General features: G+C 44.8%; 1 protein-coding gene across 6 annotated transcripts in view; it reads left to right on the top strand.

Annotated features, from left to right (window-relative positions):
* KCNIP3 (potassium voltage-gated channel interacting protein 3) overlaps positions 1-16,627 on the top strand; it is a 142,154-nt gene extending 125,527 nt beyond the window's left edge. For 3 of the 6 annotated variants that reach the window (XM_061593460.1, XM_061593459.1, XM_061593457.1), the window contains 5 exons: positions 1,855-1,925; positions 5,012-5,119; positions 6,967-7,071; positions 12,776-12,838; positions 14,342-16,626. In XM_061593460.1, coding sequence (XP_061449444.1) covers positions 1,855-1,925; positions 5,012-5,119; positions 6,967-7,071; positions 12,776-12,838; positions 14,342-14,554 — 560 coding nt within the window. In that variant the 3' untranslated portion in view covers positions 14,555-16,626. Of the gene's footprint in view, positions 1-1,854; positions 1,926-5,011; positions 5,120-6,966; positions 7,072-12,775; positions 12,839-14,146 lie in introns of all 6 variants that reach the window. The other 3 variants (XM_061593461.1, XM_061593456.1, XM_061593455.1) reach the window with 2 other exon arrangements.
* The last annotated feature ends 1,867 nt before the right edge of the window (positions 16,628-18,494 follow it).

Here is an 18,494-nt window from a genome sequence, read left to right as displayed (position 1 = left end):
CCTGCACTTCTGAATTTGCCACTATGCTACTGTCAATAGTAAATCGGCAACCAGTAGGCATTACCTGAAAACACGTGTGGAGTGCTATTCCTTATTGAAGCTGCTTTGTACAGACAGTTGGTTCATCTCAGTGCTGTCTACTTGGACAGGCAAAGGCTCCAAGTCAGCGGGGCAGTGGAATTCACTCCGGGTTTTTATCTGAACTTTCCAGGAGATTCCAAGGTTGGACAGCTCCTTGAAAGTTCAGACTGAACCCCAGAGTGGTTTCCACTGGCAAAGGCTCTGCAAAGCTCTCAGCTAGGTTCTTCCACTTCATCTCTCTCTGAGATCCTTTAACTGGGTGCCAGTTGAACCTGGGACCTTCTGCATGCAGACAATGTGCTCTGCCACTGAGCAATGTTCCTTCCCCTATGCTCCATAGGAACTAAAGGAAATTTGTCAAATTCATTTGTCATATGTAAACAGGCCAGTAGGATGTGTGTGTGTGTAGTTTGTGAGGTAATGGGAGAGGATGAACTTTTAAAAGTAGCATATCCCATCAATCTGTCTAAATGTATATAAGGTAATATATTTCGGGTAAGGTTGAAATTGGTGTTATGTTGTTCGGTTGCACACTTAAGCCAATCTGAGCTGCAGAGTTTTCTTTGTATAGCTGCCACCCAACCCCTAAAAAAGAATCCAGAGAACTGTAATTTGATGAGGGTGTAGAAATTCTTTCTATGATATCCCCAGCCGTCTCACAAAACAACTCCCAGGGTCTCCTAGAGCAAGAGAATGGTTAGTAAGCTAGTTTTATTTGACACACAGATGTAATTGTACATATATTCTTGGAAGGTTTTACTATGACTGGTGAGATCTGGACTCAAATCCTCTCTCTCTTTCTCTCTCTCTTTATTGTTGCAATGATAAAAATTCCTAGGGATGCCATCTTAAGCCCTCAGAGTAAATGCAGGACATCCATGGAAGAATGGCCACAACAGCATTGGAATGTGATCCTTTAATGTGTGTGTGGGGGGGGCTGAGGGGTGGGCAAATGCTGTGGCCCCTTCCCATGTGAAATTCCAACCTGCAGATGCTGTCAGTGTTGCATAAGGAGAAGTCCTGGCAGGGAAATGGGTCCATTCCTGCTGTGACAATGTGTGAGTCTATGGCAGAGTACATACTTTGCATGCGAAAGGTCCTGGGTTCAAACTCCGGGTAGGGCTGGGAAGGATGCCTGCCGGAAGTCTCTCTGGCAAGCTGCTGCCAGTCAGTGTGTAGTCCAGGGTTGAGGAGCCTGTGCCTCTCCAGATGTTGTTGGACTCCAGCTCCCATCCAGCATGGCCAAGGATGGTGGGAGCTATAGTTTGGCTATATATGGAGGGCTGCAGGTTTCCTGTTCGTGGTGTTAAGGGTACTGAGCTAGATGGAGCGATTGGTCTGACTCAGAAGACAGCAGCTTCTTCCATTCCTGCTTCTTAGATAGAGACTCTTCGTGCATAGAATCATAGAATAGTAGAGTTGGAAGGGGCCTATAAGGCCATCAAGTCCAACCCCCTGCTCAATGCAGGTATCCAAATCAAAGCATTCCCGACAGATGGCTGTCCAGCTGCCTCTTGAATGCCTCCAGTGTCGGAGAGCCCACTACCTCTCTAGGGAATTGCTTCCATTGTCTTTTGGCTCTAACAGGAAGTTTTTCCTGATATCCAGAGTGCTATCATATCTCCCCTCAGTCCTCTCTTCTCCAGGCTAAACATGCCAAGTTCTTTCAGTCTCTCCTCATAGGGCTTTGTTTCCAGTCCCCTGATCATCCTTGTTGCCCTCCTCTGAACCTCTGCACTCGTAGCCCACCTGCTTCTGTTGTTACCTCTGCAGATGCCACCATGTACGCTCATTTCCTGTTCAATGCCTTTGATGTGGACCGGAATGGAGCCATCCGCTTTGAGGTAAAGTGCCCTCTCTGTTCCTTGGGTTGTAGCTCTGGATGGGACTCTTGAACCATATGGCGGGTGAAGGTGTGAGTCAGACAATAGTTTTTACGACAGTTGAAAGTACCTGGGGAAAGTCTTCGCTTCCTGTGTGTTATTCACTGATAGTTCTTTTGTCTGAATATCACCTTTGCTCAAGCAGCAAATTCTATATAATCCACGGCAGTTCTCAAAATTCCAAATGAGTCCACAGGTCCCAAAAAAGTTGCCGACCCTATTTCCCAGAGGCGAAAGTGGGATGAACAGATGTGCTGTGAACAGCGGCTCCTCTTTCAGACTGCCAGAGTGGTCCTTTGAAAAGAAAAGGGGAAAAAATGGTCTGGGGCGCTATTTCCCTGCCTTAAGGAGACATGCCATATTCACCAAGAATGAATTGGGGGCTGGGGGAGGGAGAGGTGCAAGGCTTCTGGATGTGGCTCTGTGCAGGGCTTAGCAACCTTTTAGGACCAGTAGGCACATTTGGAATTTTGAGAAAATGCTGTGGGTGCCAGCCACAAAATGGCTGCTGTAGGGTTGTGGCATAATGGCAAGATCTGAAAAAGAGGCAGGACCACGAAGTGGTGTGGGGATGCCCTCCCCACATCAGCTGCCCCATCAGTTGGGGAAAAGGCGCCGACATCAACCACCACTGAACATGCAATTTGCTCCTCTCCTCTCTTCGGAATGGATGGGAGCGAAGGCATCATCTAATCCTGGTATCCAATAACGTGGGGGCATGTTTAAGGAGATGGGATCAATGCAGGAGAGGCTGAGCCGGTGCAAGCAGGAATGAAGCAGGAGGAGCAAGCAGTCCTTTGTGCATTGGGAATGTTTGAGGGGATATTTACAGAGACTTTTAGTGGGCGCCGTAGGAGGTACCGGTGGGCACAAGGCATCTATGAGTCACTTTGGGAACCCCTGCTCTGTAGTCTGTACGACTCCTGCACGTTGCCTCTGCTAGTGTCAGCTCCAGATTTTGTAGAGAGACAGGGCTTGGACAAGATCCCTTGCGCAGGCTGCTCCTCCTCGCCACAAACACTGTCATATCCTGTGGGAAGCAAACTGTTCCTCCCCCGGCCGCTGCTCATTTGACTCTTCCTCTGGGCTCACTCCACACATCTCCCTGCTCCCCCTGGCTCTTGATATTGCTTGTGTGCTCAGGGGGAGTCAGGCTGTGAGCATGCTATAAATTTAAAGCACTTTTAAAGCAGATGACTTCCCCCCAAGAATCCTGGGAACTGTAGTTTGTTAAGGCTGCTGTGAATTATACCTCTGTGAGAGGTAAACTACAATTCACAGGATTCCTTGGGGGGAAGTAATGTGCTTTAAATATATGGTGTATGTATGCAGCCTTAGTGTTTAACTCAGTATGCCTGCGTGTGTAGGTAGGTAGTGCTTTTAGCTGTAATGCATTCTTTCCGTAGTGTTTGCAAGTGCCAGTAATTATTAATTCAATAATTAAACAAAGTACTGTCCTCCAAAACCTAAACCCTTTTAGTGCTTTCTGGAAATAACACCAAAACCTTTGTGCTTGGTGGCAGAGGATAAACAAGAGGTAAATTTTGTGCAATGTATTTTTCATCTTTTGTCTTTTTACCCTTTTAAATTCTCCATGGCACAGAGTGGTAAGCAGCGGTAACGCAGCCGAAGCTCTGCTCATGGGCGGAGTTCGATTCCAACGAAAGGAGGAAGTCGAATCTCTGTTAAATGGGTTCAAGGTCCACTCAGGCTTCCATCCATCCATGGTCGGTAAAATGAGTACCCGGCATATGCTGGGGGGTAAAGAAAGGCCGTGGACGGAACTGGCAATCCCACCCCATATATGCGGTCTGCCTAGTAAATGTTGCAAGATGTCACCCTAAGAGTCTGAAATGACTCGCACTACAAGTGCGGTGACACCTTTACCTTTTTTTAAACTCTCAGACATACCCAGAATCTGTGAGATAGACAAATAAGGAAAGTATATTGTCCACTGAAGAATCACACACTCCATTTATGTACAGTTTTCTTACAGTTGTTTGAACTGGGGCTAGGCAGCAGCAGAAACAAGTGGAGACAACAGAAAAAGTAAATGACCTCGGGAGGTGGTGGGCTGTCCAACGCTGGAGGCCTTCAAGAGGCAGCTGGACAGCTTACCTGTTGGAGATGCTTTAAATTGGATTCCTGCATTGAGCAGGGGGTTGGACTCAAAGGCCTTAGAGGCCTCTTCCAACTCTACAATTCTATGATAAATTCTGTTTTCAAAAATAGTAGAGGAGCCCCATCAACAGAAAAAATGAACCCAGAGAGGAGCATTGCAATTGATGACATCCACTTCAGCCTTTGGACGTTATGTTCATCATCTGAAATGCTACTTTCAGGAATCAGACTGTTGCCAGTGAATGCTTCCCTCCAAGTTGGGGGAGGGTGGATTTTCATCTAGACCACAGTATGTGTGTGGGAGAAGAGCTAAGCCTTCCCCCCTGTGCCATGGGAAAAGGAAGATGCCTTATACCAAGTCAGACAACTGGTCCATTCATCTAGCTCAAGGGTGAGGAATATGTAGCCCTCCAGATGTTGCCGAACTACAATTCCCATCATCCCTGGCCATTGGCCATGCTGGTTGGGCCTGATAGGAGTTGGAGTCCAACAACATCTGGAGGGCTGCAGGTTCCTCACTCCTGATCTAGCTCAGTATTGTTGACACTGACTGGCAGGAGCTCTGCAGGGTTTCAGACAGGGGTGTTCCCCAACCCTACCTGGAGACACCAGGGACTGAACCTGGGCCTTTTTGCATGTGCTCAATCCTGCGGGGGAGGGGGCATAGTCACACTGGTTTCTATCCAGACTAAGGTAATTGAGCTTCACTCTCATTGGAATCAATGGGACAAGTTAGCTATGGTTTAAGTCCCATTTATTTTAATGCACCACTCAGTTCAGATCAAACTCATTAACTGCAATCACATCACTAATGTAATTTCTAGTTTGGCTCCAAGTGATTGCACAAGAGTGGAAGGAGGGTGTGCTCCTCTCATGGGAGGTGTGCTGTGGGATACCCAATCTCCCTGTGCCACCCTCTCTTGCAGGATTTTGTCATTGGCCTCTCCATCCTGCTGCGTGGGACCGTGCATGAAAAGCTGAACTGGGCATTCAACCTTTATGACATCAACAAGGACGGCTATATCACCAAGGAGGTACCTGCTAAGAGTTGTGTGTTTGTGTGTGTGTGTGCATGCTCTGGCATCCTCAAGGCTTACCTTTCAATATGCCCCGACTGTCCTTATTTACCAGGACTAATTCCTATTTGTTTTATTGCTTGGCCGTGCCAAAGCACTGGTCCTATTTTGCTCCAATCTTTGCCTTTGGGGAATGATTCATTCTTGTTAGTATGAAGTATTTAGAGATTCATTCTTTGGGGTTCAGCTCCAGGCTCTTCCAGACAACCTGTTTTATTGAGCATTCATACTGATTTGTTTTCACAAAGTTTGTGCAGAGATTATATGATGCCTGCTGTTTACTGCACATTCATTCTGATTTGTTTGCACAAAGGTTATTCTACATCACATCAAGTGATTCTTATCCTGCACTTTCTAAGGCATTTCCCTGTCGTTTTCCTTACTGCAAAATGTGTGGGGGAAGGAGGACTGGGTGTTTTGTTTTAAAGCGGGTTTGCTGTACAAGAGTGCAAGAGTGCCAGACCCACTTTAGTTGCACAACCTAAATTTGCTGGTATATGATTGATCCCCACCTGCAAAACAGTGACAGTCTGGGAGTGGCCTCCCTTTCCAGGGTATTTAAAAGTTTCTGAGTTTGTTTTCTCTAGTGCGCACAGGCATATAAATGCCTATGCACAGACACGGAAGGTGCCATATGGTGCACAGCCTGTCATAGCACACACTGTAGATGCTGAGATATATTTGGAACTGTAATAGCATAATATCAGTGATTGCAGTTTTTCTAGTCTACCTTTCAGTAAAAGAGCAAACCCCATCCTGGCTTGTAAATCAGTAGAGGGCTAGCTATTGCAGATTGATCGATTGATTGATTGATTGAGTTTATTAATTGAATGAATATGATGTATAGTTGACATAGCAGAGCCATCAGCAATGTGTAATGTATGTGTTTGCCCTTGGAGGTGTTCTTTGGTAAGAGAATTGGGGTGTTACAGGAATTGCGTCCCTATCGTCACGTGTGGAATGCTGGAGGAGAATGAGTTGATACGCCAAGAAGGTGTGCAGGGGCTGACGGCTCCTCTCTCAGACTCGGGCACAGTCCCTGAATCTGAGAGTGGCTCAGACATTACTCTCATTCCTGTGTGGGTCTTTGGGGAGGCACAGAAGACAATAAGAGGAACTAATGACTGTTGGATGGCTGATGGTCAACACAGGGAGCTGCCTTAGACCATTGCTCTATCTAGCCCAGTACTGTCGACACTGACTGGCAGTGGCTCTCCAAGGTTTCAGGCAGGAGTCTCTCCCAGCCCTACCTGGAGATGCCAGGGAGTGATCTTGGGAGTGATCTTGGGACCTTCTGCATGCAGAGCATGTCCTCTACAACTGAGGTGCAGCCCTTCCCCTAAAAATTAAATAAGATTCCAGTCTTCTGGGTTCTAAACAAATGGCTGATTTAAATAGGAAGCTGCCTTATGGAGAGTCAAACGATTGGTCCATCTAGCTCAGTACACTGACTGGCAGCAGCTTTCCAGGTTTTCAGGCAGGTCTCATTCCCAGCCACACCTGGAGATGTTGGGGATTGAACCTGGGACCTTCTGCATGGAAAGCAGATGCTGTGCTACTGTCCTATGGCCTTTATCCAAGTTGGAAAAGTGAAGATCAGGCTGATAAAGGTCAGAGACGCAAAAATCCCTTGTTTCCTTCAAACTTCTCGTATTTGAGCAGAGCCCGTCTGTTCGCATTCAGCAACAGACACTTCCATGACTTTGTGAAGAAATCTCTGTTAGGCCTCTTTATAGCCAGCAAGGTTGGAAAGGGGCCGGTGGGAGGAAGCTGACTCTGACTGCTCTGCTCTCCTTCTCTGCCAGGAGATGCTGGCAATAATGAAGTCCATCTATGACATGATGGGTCGCTACACCTACCCAATCGTGAGGGAAGATGCTCCCATTGAACACGTGGAACGGTTCTTCCAGGTAAGACGAGTGGAAGGGGGGGCACAGGTAATTGGCTAGTCAAGACAGCAGCTGGGACGTTGGGGGTCACTTACCCTTCTCAAGAGAGCCGCCCGCACAGCCACGAAACAAAAAGCATGCAGGAGCCGAACACGGCACAGACGAGGTGATATCATGTGGCACAAGCAGCTTGTTGTTGTTGTTATGTGCCTTCACGTTGATTACGACTTATGGCGACCCTATGAATCAGTGACCTCCAAGAGCATCTGTCATGAACCACCCTGTTCAGATCTTGTAACTTCAGGTCTGTGGCTTCCTTTACGGTATCAATCCATCTCTTGTTTGGCCTTCCTCTTTTTATACTCCCTTCTGTTTTTCCCAGCATTATTGTCTTTTCTAGTGAATCAGGTCTTCTCATGATGTGTCCAAAGTAGGATAACCTCAGTTTCATCATTTTAGCTTCCAGTGACAGTTCTGGTTTGATTTGTTCTAACACCCAATTCCTCCTATTCAGATGCACACCTTAACGTGGTGAGGGGGTTTGAGTGTGTTGAAGAAGCTGAGAGCAATGCCATCACGAGTCTAGACCAAGAGGCTAGACTCCTGGCAGGGGTACCGAAGACGGAATGGTCAAAGCTGAAACACCAGACTAAGATGTATCCAAACTCAGAGGAAGGCAATGGTAAACCACCTCTGAATATCTCTTACCACAAAAACCCTATGAACAGAGTATCCAAAATGCAACACGAGATAGTGCTGGAAGATGAGACCCCCCAGGTCAGAAGGCACTCACCGAGCTACTGGGGAAGAACAAAGGACAAGTACGAGTAGCGCTGTGGCTAATGACGCAGCTGGGTCAAAGCTGAAAGGAAGCCCAAAGGCTGATGCGCACAGATGCGAAAGGAGAGTCTGGAGTTGTACAATGCACACAATAGGAACATGGAATGTGAGAAGCATGAACCAGGGAAAGTTAGAAATTGTCAAGCAAGAAATGGAACGCATCAACATTACAATACTTGGTGTGAGCGAACTAAAATGGACGGGAATGGGACATTTCCAATCAGGCAACTACAAAATATTTTATGCAGGAAATGAGAAATTAAGAAGAAATGGGGTTGCTTTAATAGTGAGAAGTGATGGAGCAAGAGCAATTAGGAGCTACAATGCAAGGTCTGAGCGAGTGATCTCAATGAGATTAAATGGGAAACCTATCAACACAACCATCATCCAAGTCTATGCTCCGACGGCAAACACAGAAGAAGAGGAATTGGAGAGATTTTACGCAGAAGTACAGGAAGAAATTGATCACACACCAAAACAAGATGTGCTGATAATCATGGGGGATTGGAATGCAAAAGTAGGGAACAGAGAAGAATTAGGAATTGTGGGGAAATGGGGCCTAGGAGACAGAAACGAAGCAGGAGAAAGACTTATTGAATTCTGTGAAGCCAATAATTTGTTTCTTGCGAGCACATTTTTTGAGCAACCAAAAAGACGACTATACACGTGGACATCACCAAATGGTCAATATAGGAATCAAATTGATTATATAATTGGTAGCAGAAGATGGAGAAGTTCCATACTTTCTGCAAAAACAAGACCAGGAGCAGACTGCGGTACAGATCATGAACTGGTCGTATCGAAAATCAGAGTAAAGCTAAAGAAGACCAACAAAGCAATCATAATGCCAAAATACAATTTAAATAACATCCCAGAAGCATATAAAGATCAAGTAAGGAACAGGTTTGAGGCTTTAAACTTAGTTGACAGAGAACCAGAAGAACTATGGAATGAAGTCAGAGACGTTATCAGAGAAGAATGCAAAAAGACAATACTAGTTAAAAAGAGAGAAAGACCCCAATGGATGACTGAAGAAACTCTTCAAATGGTTAAAGAGAGAAGGAAAGCAAAAGCAAAAGGAGATAGAAACACAGTCAGAACCCTAAATGCAGAGCTTGGAAAAGTTACTTTTTTGAACTACAACTCCCATCAGCCCAATCCAGTGGCCATGCTGGCTGGGGCTGATGGGAGCTGTAGTTCAAAAAAGTAACTTTTCCAAGCTCTGCCTAAATGCAACAGTGACTAGTACGTAGGGACAAAGAGAACTATTACAATAGTTACTGTATAGAAACAGAAGAGGACAACAAAAAGGGTAGAACAAGAGCCATATTCCAAAAGATTAGAGAAACGAAAGGGAAATTTAAACCACGAGTAGGGATGTTGAATAATCAACAGGGGAACACACTGACTGACCAAGATGAAATAAAAGGAAGATGGAAGCAATACACCGAAGAACTCTATAAAAGAGATGCAAGGATGACAGATTCATTCACGGAGGAAGCATATGATGAAGAACCAGAAATTTTAGAATGCGAGGTGAAAGCTGCTCTTAAAATACTTGGAAGAAACAAATCACCAAGAATAGATGGCATACCAATAGAGTTGCTACAAGCTACTGAGACTGAATCAGTCCAAATTTTGACTAAAATCTGTCAAGAAATATGGAAAACTAAACAATGGCCCACAGAATGGAAGCTTTCCATATATATCCCAATTCCAAAGAAAGGGGATCCCAGAGAATGCAGTAATTATCGAACTATTGCCTTAATATCCCATGCAAGTAAAGTAATGCTCAAGGTTCTACAACAAAGGCTCTTGCCATATATGGAGCGAGAAATGCCTGACGTCCAAGGTGGATTTAGAAAAGGAAGAGGCACCAGAGATCATATTGCAAACATACGTTGGATAATGGAACGGACCAAGGAATTTCAGAAGAAAATCACCCTGTGCTTTCTAGATTACAGCAAAGCCTTTGACTGTGTAGATCATGAAAAACTATGGAATGCTTTAAAAGAAATGGGGGTGCCACAGCATCTGATTGTCCTGATGCGCAACCTATACTCTGCACAAGAGGCTACTGTAAGGACAGAATATGGAGAAACTGATTGGTTCCCCATCGGAAAGGGTGTAAGACAGGGGTGTATTTTATCAGCCTATTTATTTAATCTATATGCAGAACATATCATACGGAAAGCAGGATTGGACCAAGAAGAAGGAGGTGTTAAAATTGGAGGGAGAAATATCAATAATTTAAGATGTGCAGATGATACCATACTACTAGCAGAAACCAGTAATGATTTGAAACGAATGCTGATGAAAGTTAAAGAGGAAAGCACAAAAGCAGGACTACAGCTGAACGTCAAAAAGACTAAAGTAATGACAACAGAAGATTTATGTAACTTTACAGTTGACAATGAGGACATTGAACTTGTCAAGGATTATCAATACCTTGGCACAATCATTAACCAAAATGGAGATAATAGTCAAGAAATGAGAAGAAGGCTAGGACTGGGGAGGGCAGCTGTGAGAGAACTAGAAAAGGTCCTCAAATGTAAAGATGTATCACTGAACACTAAAGTCAGGATCATTCAGACCATGGTATTCCCGATCTCTATGGACAGTGAAAAAGGCGGATAAGAGAAAAATCAACGCATTTGAAATGTGGTGCTGGAGAAGAGCTTTATGGATACCATGGACTGCAAAAAAGACAAATAATTGGGTGTTAGAACAGATTAAACCAGAACTATCACTAGAAGCTAAAATGATGATTTATTGATTTATTTATTGATTTATTTTATTTTATTTATTTATTTATTTAAAATATTTATACCCCGCCCTATTTCCAAGGAACTCAGGGCGGCTTACAAATAAAAACCATAATCAATTAAAAACAAGCAATATACAGTTTAAAACAATTAAAAATAGATTAAATCAGTAAAAGTTAAAAAGACAATATTAGTTAAAAGCCCATCTGAATAAAATAGTCTTAACCTGGGCACGAAAGGATGAAAGTGAGGCAGCCAGTCGAACCTCACTAGGGAGGGAATTCCACAATCTAGGGGCAGCCACTGAAAAGGCCCTATTCTGTGTTTTTACAAAGCAAGCTTGTGAGAAGGATGGAATATTGAGCAGGGCCTCACCAGATGATCTCAAAGCTCGGACACGATCATAGAGGGAGACACGATCTAACAGATAGCCTGGACCTAAGCCGAAACTGAGGTTATCATACTTTGGACACATAATCAGAAGACATGATTCACTAGAAAAAATAATAATGCTTGGAAAAACAGAAGGGAGTAGAAAAAGAAGAAGGCCAAACAAGAGATGGATTGATTCCATAAAGGTAGCCACAGACCTGAACTTACAAGATCTGAACAGGGTGGTTTATGACAGATGCTCTTGGAGGTCACTGATTCATAGGGTCGCCATAAGTCGTAGTTGACTTGGAGGCACATAACAACAAATAACACCCAATTATTTGTTTTTTTCGCAGTCCATGGTATGTGCAAAGCTCTCCTCCAACACCACATTTAAAAGGAGTTGATTTTTCTCTTATCCGCTTTTTTCACAGTCCAACGTCACATCCATACATAGAGATCGGGAATACCATCCTCTGAATGACCCTGACTTTAGTGTTCAGTGATACATCTTTTAATTTGAGGACCTTTTCTAGTTCTCTCATAGTGGCCCTCCCCAGTCCTAGCCTTCTTCTGATTTCTGGACTATTGTCTCCATTTTGGAGCAGCAGGGTGCCTAAAATGGCTGTGTAGACACATGTCTGCAGAAGGATAACCCAACTCCCCTTGGACATCAGCTGTGCGTTTGATGCCCCGAGGGCACTACAGTTGCCATCATCCCTGACCGTTGGCCTTGCTGGCTGAGGCTGATGGGAGTTGGACCACAAGTAGTATAAAAAGACCACCTCCTGACCACTTCGGTCCAGATATTCCTGCTGGGCAACTGCTGCATTCCTTGGATGAGGCACCGCTGAGGGTATCCTGTGCCCCAGTTAAGGTACTTTAGAGACTGAGGATTGCATCCAGCAAAGTCGCCCCGTCGGCATAAGGACTACCGCTTGCACAACAGAACTTCTCCTTCCTCTCCTCCCCCTTCATGCTCCCCCAAATCTGTTCTGGGGGTTCTCAGTTGGGAGTCCTTGCACAAACAGGATGGCTTTGTTCCAGGCTTTTAGTGTTGCAGCTCCAGCCCTCTGGAAGCAGTTACCAGCTGAAGTTAGCCAAGCGCCTAGCGTTTTGACATTTAGGTGGCTAATGAAGACATTTGTGTTTAATAAGGCTTTCCCTGAAGTGTGACCCAGTCCTTGTATGGAATACTAATAGTATAATTATAGGTTTGCTTTTAGTTTATTGAGTTTGTAACCTTTTGTATTTTAGCTTATTTTATTTCATTGCACACCGCTTCGGTATCTTTTGATTGTGAAGCAGTGTATAAATCTGAAAATAAAAGAAATAACTAACCCCCTGCAGGGGGCCACATATTCTCCATCCCTTCCCTAAAGGGAGTTTCCAGCCGCTTCATGTCTATGAAGAAGCAAGCTTTCCGGTGGCACAAAACTAACCATAGCTGCTCCATGCTTAGCTTGGGGGATGCGGGTGGAGAGTTTACTGTGCCTGGTTTTTTATGATAGTTCAAGCACTGTCCTTGGATTGCAGGGATTGAACAGCAAAGTCTGCTTCAAACGGCAGGTGAAGACCAGACAGGAGCTACAGATAAAGGAATCTCACCATGGGCTGGCCTATGGGGAACTGTATGCATCTAGGATAGGCTTGCAAACACTGGAGGCTTATGTGTGGGGATGCATTTATGGGGCTGGACACCACTAGATCAGGCACCTGACAGTTACAGAGCGCATTTTGCATTTCAGAAAATGGACAAAAATCAGGACGGTGTGGTCACAATTGAGGAGTTCCTAGAGACTTGTCAAAAGGTGAGCCCATGCAGCCTGATGCCCATTTAAAATGTAGCGCTGTAGTTGGTGTTTTAAAACAAGGTTGTAAACTTTTCTGTCTTAAGGGGTGCAAGAAATGCTCCCATGTAAGCTTTCCAAGGGGAGGGAAAACTGAAATCGTTGGAAACGTTTCCATTAAAAAAATTTTTTTGAAGGTGTTGGTAATTGAAAAGTAATTCAGAATGGCACAGGAGGGGTAATGCTTGTATTGCATGGGCACAGGAGTTGCGGATGCCATCCAAAAGGCACTGCCCATGACTCATGCATGTCCACCAAAGGAAATGCAACCATCATGTTTATCAAGGGAGAATTGCTGGTTTCCAAAAATTCGGGTGGCTACTTTCATTTCTGGGTGACTGTGGCTTGATTCCCCCCACAATGTTTGCTGAAGTCATGTGATCTGACGGCTTGTGCTATAGCTCCACAGTCCCCCATTATCACAGTGTTTCCAAAATCTCCGATAGCTGAGCACTCTTATTGCAGAATTAAAACTGGAGACACAAACTTTCACTCTTACACCTGACAAGGCTTTCCTCTGAGAATGAGTAAAATTTTATTTCGGTCACAGACCAATATATACATATCAGGAATAAAAATCAGAATCATATGAACTACATGAAATCAGCACTGAATAAGAGAATATAATCGATATACAGAGCTACAAATGTATGTGTTTAACCAACCAAACCCCAAGATTATACCTTAATGGATTCCTATATAATATAATTTGTCATTGATTTCCTGCATACCATGGCAGCAGTACAGAAACTAGCCACTTTTCCTGTAACCTGTGGATTCATATCTGCCAATAAATGCGCTAAATAAAAATCATCGGATTTACCCAGACTGCGCTGAAAAATGTGTACGGGTTGTCCCCGTCATGAGATACTGATCTGGGTGTGCCCCTGATTAAGTGATGTAAGCCCAGATCAGCCTGCTCTGATTCTGCTGCCTCTCTGCACTGAAAGTGAATGACTGAGCCATCTAGCTGGACCTGCTGCAGACACACAGCAGAGAATTCCCTTCCCCATTGGAGGATGCTTGGAAAAAGCCAAAGTCACAGCAGTAAAACATGCACAGCTGCAGTGAGCGCACCTCGCACCATGTGGAGGAGTGCTTTGGGCTTGTTGCAGAATATTTAATGATTTCATTAATTTCATTTATTGCAAACCATTTGGGAATTCCTGTTATAATTACAGGCCCAGAGATGATGAACCTAGTTACCATTTTTTGTTTGAGACCTCTCTCTCTCTCTCTCTCTCTCCCTCCCTCCCCCTCCCCCGTCAGGATGAGAACATCATGACCTCCATGCAGCTGTTTGAGAATGTCATTTAGGATGCCAGGGGTCCCGCCTCGTCTCTCCTGCCTCACCTGCCTCCTTGGCCTGCACTGGACAGACCCGTCCACCATTCTTGTGAAGCACACACACAGCTTTCTGAGATAACTAAGAAACCAACCAAAAAACTCTTTTTATATTTCCAGGAGGAAAAAATGAATGACAAAAAAAGGGAAAAGATGCCACTTGCTTGCAAGACTTGCTGGATTCTCACAACTGAACATCTAGGAGCCACGGGGGAGAAAGGGCAGGGGGCGGGAGAGAGTGGCGGGGCTTTCCTGGGAATCTCTGGTATGGCAGGGAACGTCATCAGGAAAAGAGGTGTCTTAGCCCAGGGAGATATTTTTCTAGCAGCCTAGTGAAGAAGAGTCCTGCTTTTCTGAGCGTGAACTCTACCCCTCCCTCCCCAAATTGTTAAGCTCCAGTCCTCAAACCATCAGATCCTTCAATACTTGAATAGGGCAGTTTCCTCTGCAGAGTAGTGCTCTTGCATAGCTCCTTTTCATTCTGGTGGGGTTTGCAGAAGAGAACTTCCACATTGCCACCCTGAACTGCACCCATGGCCCTTCATGGTAGAGCTACCTCTGCCCCCTCCCAGCTCTTTATTAGCTGGGCACAAGTTCCATATCTCAGATTTCACCCTGGAGACTACACAGGGTCTGCATTGCACTTTTTTTCCCACTTTCCCCCTTAAGCTAAAGGGAGAGGAACAGGAAGATGATATGCAAGTCCATTTGGAAACAGACTGTGTGTCCCACTCCAACACCACTCCTGGCTGCCTCACCCTATGTAAGCACACAGGTGCTGTAATTTGACTGCAGCTTACCAGAGCAATGCCTCTTGGGTGGATGTGCAGCAGCAGAGCTCTAGGAATGTTTGTTGGCTCTGAGACAATTCACCTCTCCTCCCTTTCACAGCTCGGCTCTTCCTGTCTTCTGTTTAACTTAACTGCAGGCAAGTCCTTGAAAGCTTTGATCTTAAGCTTCGTTAGCAGGTATTCTGCAGACGTATTCTCCTGGAAAGAAAAAGGAAGGACGGTATTCCTTTGAATGTACTTGGCCCTGTGCCTGACACAGTATGAGCCAGACGCCTCTATGCCAGTGGTCCCTCTAGGGACCTTGTCCACATTGACGTGTCTGCTCCATAACCCTTAAGCCAGGGGTGAGGAACCTTTTGCACTCCAGATGTTGCTGAACTGCAACTCCCATCAACCCCAGCAAGCATGGCCAACGTCCAAGGATGATGGGAGATGTAGTCCAGCAACATCTGGAGGCCCAAAGGTTCCCTGCACTTGCTCTAAGCAATTGCAAAGGATTCTGGAGCACCTCCCAGGTCACACACTCAATTTATGCTAGCTGTAGGCCTTACTATTGCACTGCATGAACTGAAAAATGCATCCTGGAAGGTGTCCCAGAATGCTTTGCACTAGCTGTGGGGAGAACAGGGGCTCTATACTGACCTTCCTCTCCCTCTACTATCCGGGCTTGTAGAAAGATTGAAAACCCAGGACGAGACAATTCCCCTCCCTTCCCTTGCTTCTTGCACAGCTCGGCTCTTCCTGCTTTCTGTTTAACTTAATTATTTTAAAATTAATTTTCAGTTTGCATTTTTCCTTCTTACAATTTACGGATGCACACCCTTGCACATTTGCATTGATTAAGTCACACTGCAAGATGAAAAGAAAGGGAGTCTTGACGTGATCACATTTAAAATTCCTTTTTGTGGTTCAGTTTAATCACACACTTATGTCCATTAGTAATTTGTATAGGAAAGGAAACGATCTGAACAGGAAAGTGCAGCAAACTGAAATTTAAAAACAAAAGCGAAAAGGCAGAATGGCTGATTGCTGTCCCATCAGTGCTGTTCCAGAAACAAGATCAGGGAATTCGGGACGCCAAATCCCAGGGAGAAATTCAAAAGGGCAGATTTCATAAGCATCCCCCAAAATCACCAGCCTGTGCCATAAACCCAAAATGTGGCCGGACCTGGCACTTCAAAGAGGACAGAGCCCTACTCACCTGCTGTAATTTCAATTTCAGATTTCTCTTCTTGTTCTCTTAAGACTTAAATGGCAATTATCCCCTCGCCCCACCCCATTCCTGTGCTCCAGTTGCCTTGCGCCCCAGACAGGGTCTCCTGCGATCCACCAGGCTATGAAGTGTGGTTACCCTGCCCTCTCCCACCCACTCCCCAAATCCCTCTCAGGATGTTGTGAGTTTGAACTTGATGCTTCCTGATGTATGTACAATTACAGTATAAGGAGCGGCCGCATGTCCCACTCGCCTTTTATTCCAGCATCTCCTGAACCTCCTTTCACAGCACAATCTGGGGAGACAGTCACTGGTTCTTGTACTCTGTAACTACTTGATATTCAGTCACTGTATATTTTAATAAAATAAACATGAAAAAAGACAAAGAAGCTTCTGCCTGTCATGTTTTTCTATCTATCAGCAAGGATTGCTGAGTTGCCCTTACTTTTTGTTCCAGGAAACTAGTGGTAGCCACTGTGACACCCTCCAGTTGTTGTTGGACTATAACTCCCATCACCCCTGATGACTAGAAGGCTGGCTGGAGCCAATGGGAGTTGGAGTCCAACAACATCTGGAGGGCTACAGGTAAATAGGTAAGGATCAAACAACTTCTGAGTGATGGAAGTATGCACATGTGTGGAAGAAATACAGGCCCAGGTACTGTTGGACTGATAGGTGAGAAGGACCGTAGCTCAATGGTAGAGCATCTGCCTTGTACGTGAAGGTCACAGGTTAAATCCGTGGCATCTCCAGGTAGGACTGGGAATGAAACTGGAGAGCCACTGCCAGCTAGTGCAGACAGTACTGAGCTAGATGGACCAGTGATCTGACTCAGCACAAGGCAACTTCCTATGGTCCTATGACCGTTAGGCAAGGTAACACAGCAAGGAGATTATGGCTTGGCACCCTTAACAAACACCAGCTCCCAGGATTCTTTGGGGGAAGCCATGACTGTGTAAAGTGGTATCAAAGTGCTTTAATTGTATGATGTGGATGTCACATTCATCAGAACTCTGGTTTTGAATTCTGTATTTGATTTTTTTAGTGCATGTTGTGATTGTGTTATGTGATTTATTTTTTAATCATTTAAAAATAATTCAATTATACATCATCCAGAGAACCCACATTATTGGGGAACAAACAAATTTAACAAATAAAATAATAAAATGAGGTGGGATAGTGAGATACCCTCTCCCTTCTCTTCAGGCAAATGTAAATGAGACTGGCTTAATCATCCCATTCCCTGTTTTTTCTTCCACTTGATGATGATGTACTGCGTTAAAGTTGATCCCGACTTATGGCAACCCCATGAATAGGGTTTTCATGGTAAGCGGTATTCAGAGGGGGTTTACCATTGCCTCCCTCTGAGGCTGAGAGGCAGTGACTGGCCCAAGGTCACCCAGGGAGCTTCATGGCTGTGTGGGGATTCGAACCCTGGTCTCCCAGGTCGTAGTCCAACACTCTAACCACTATGCCACAATGGCTCTCAATAGGATATAAAAACTCAAAATACATATCATAGATAAAATATAACCAATATAACTATGAAACATCTATAAAGCTCAGAACCATTAAAACACACCAAAAAACCCATCTGCAGCTGTTTGATATTAGAGCAACCTAGACTACCTTCCAGCCATGGAAGAATCAATGATTTGTGCACACACACACCTTGAGACCTTCCTTGCTTGGTTGAAGCCTCCACTGAGGCTTTTGGAACAGGCTGCAAGGCTGCAAGTCCAGAGGTCATTCTGGAAAGGTTTCTGATGCCCGTTTAATAGCCAGGTGCCCGCTGGAGTGTTCTTGGAGATATCCCAACATCTGCCTTTTCACTGGATCTCAAGAAAGTCATGTCACACGTCAATCACATCCCCAACTGTGGACCGGGAAGCAAGTTACGTGGATGACCTGCTGGGATTTGACTGGCAGGTCCATTTGTGTTCATGCACTTACCGTTTTGCATAGACTACAATGGCAAGCGCTGCTGGCACTTGTAAGAAATCATTCTTTTCGTGTAGCAGCACCTACTTTTGGAACTCTCTGCCTATTGATATCAGGCAGGTGCCTTTGCTGTATTCTTTTCAGCACCTGCTTAAACCTTTTTTTCCCTTTTGGTGAGCCTATTTAGACACATAGATGTGGATGTGTTTTAATATATTTAGTCTGTTACTGTTTTGCTTAAAAATGTTTTTAATTACATGTTTTAAACTTTGATTGATGTTTAATCTCTTTTGTAAACCACTTAGAGATGTTGTTTGTGTGTGTGTGT

This window comes from Rhineura floridana, chromosome 12 (assembly GCF_030035675.1).
Source record: "Rhineura floridana isolate rRhiFlo1 chromosome 12, rRhiFlo1.hap2, whole genome shotgun sequence".
In the NCBI taxonomy this organism is placed as follows: Eukaryota; Metazoa; Chordata; class Lepidosauria; order Squamata; family Rhineuridae; genus Rhineura; species Rhineura floridana.
This window is presented reverse-complemented; position numbering and strand designations above follow the sequence as displayed.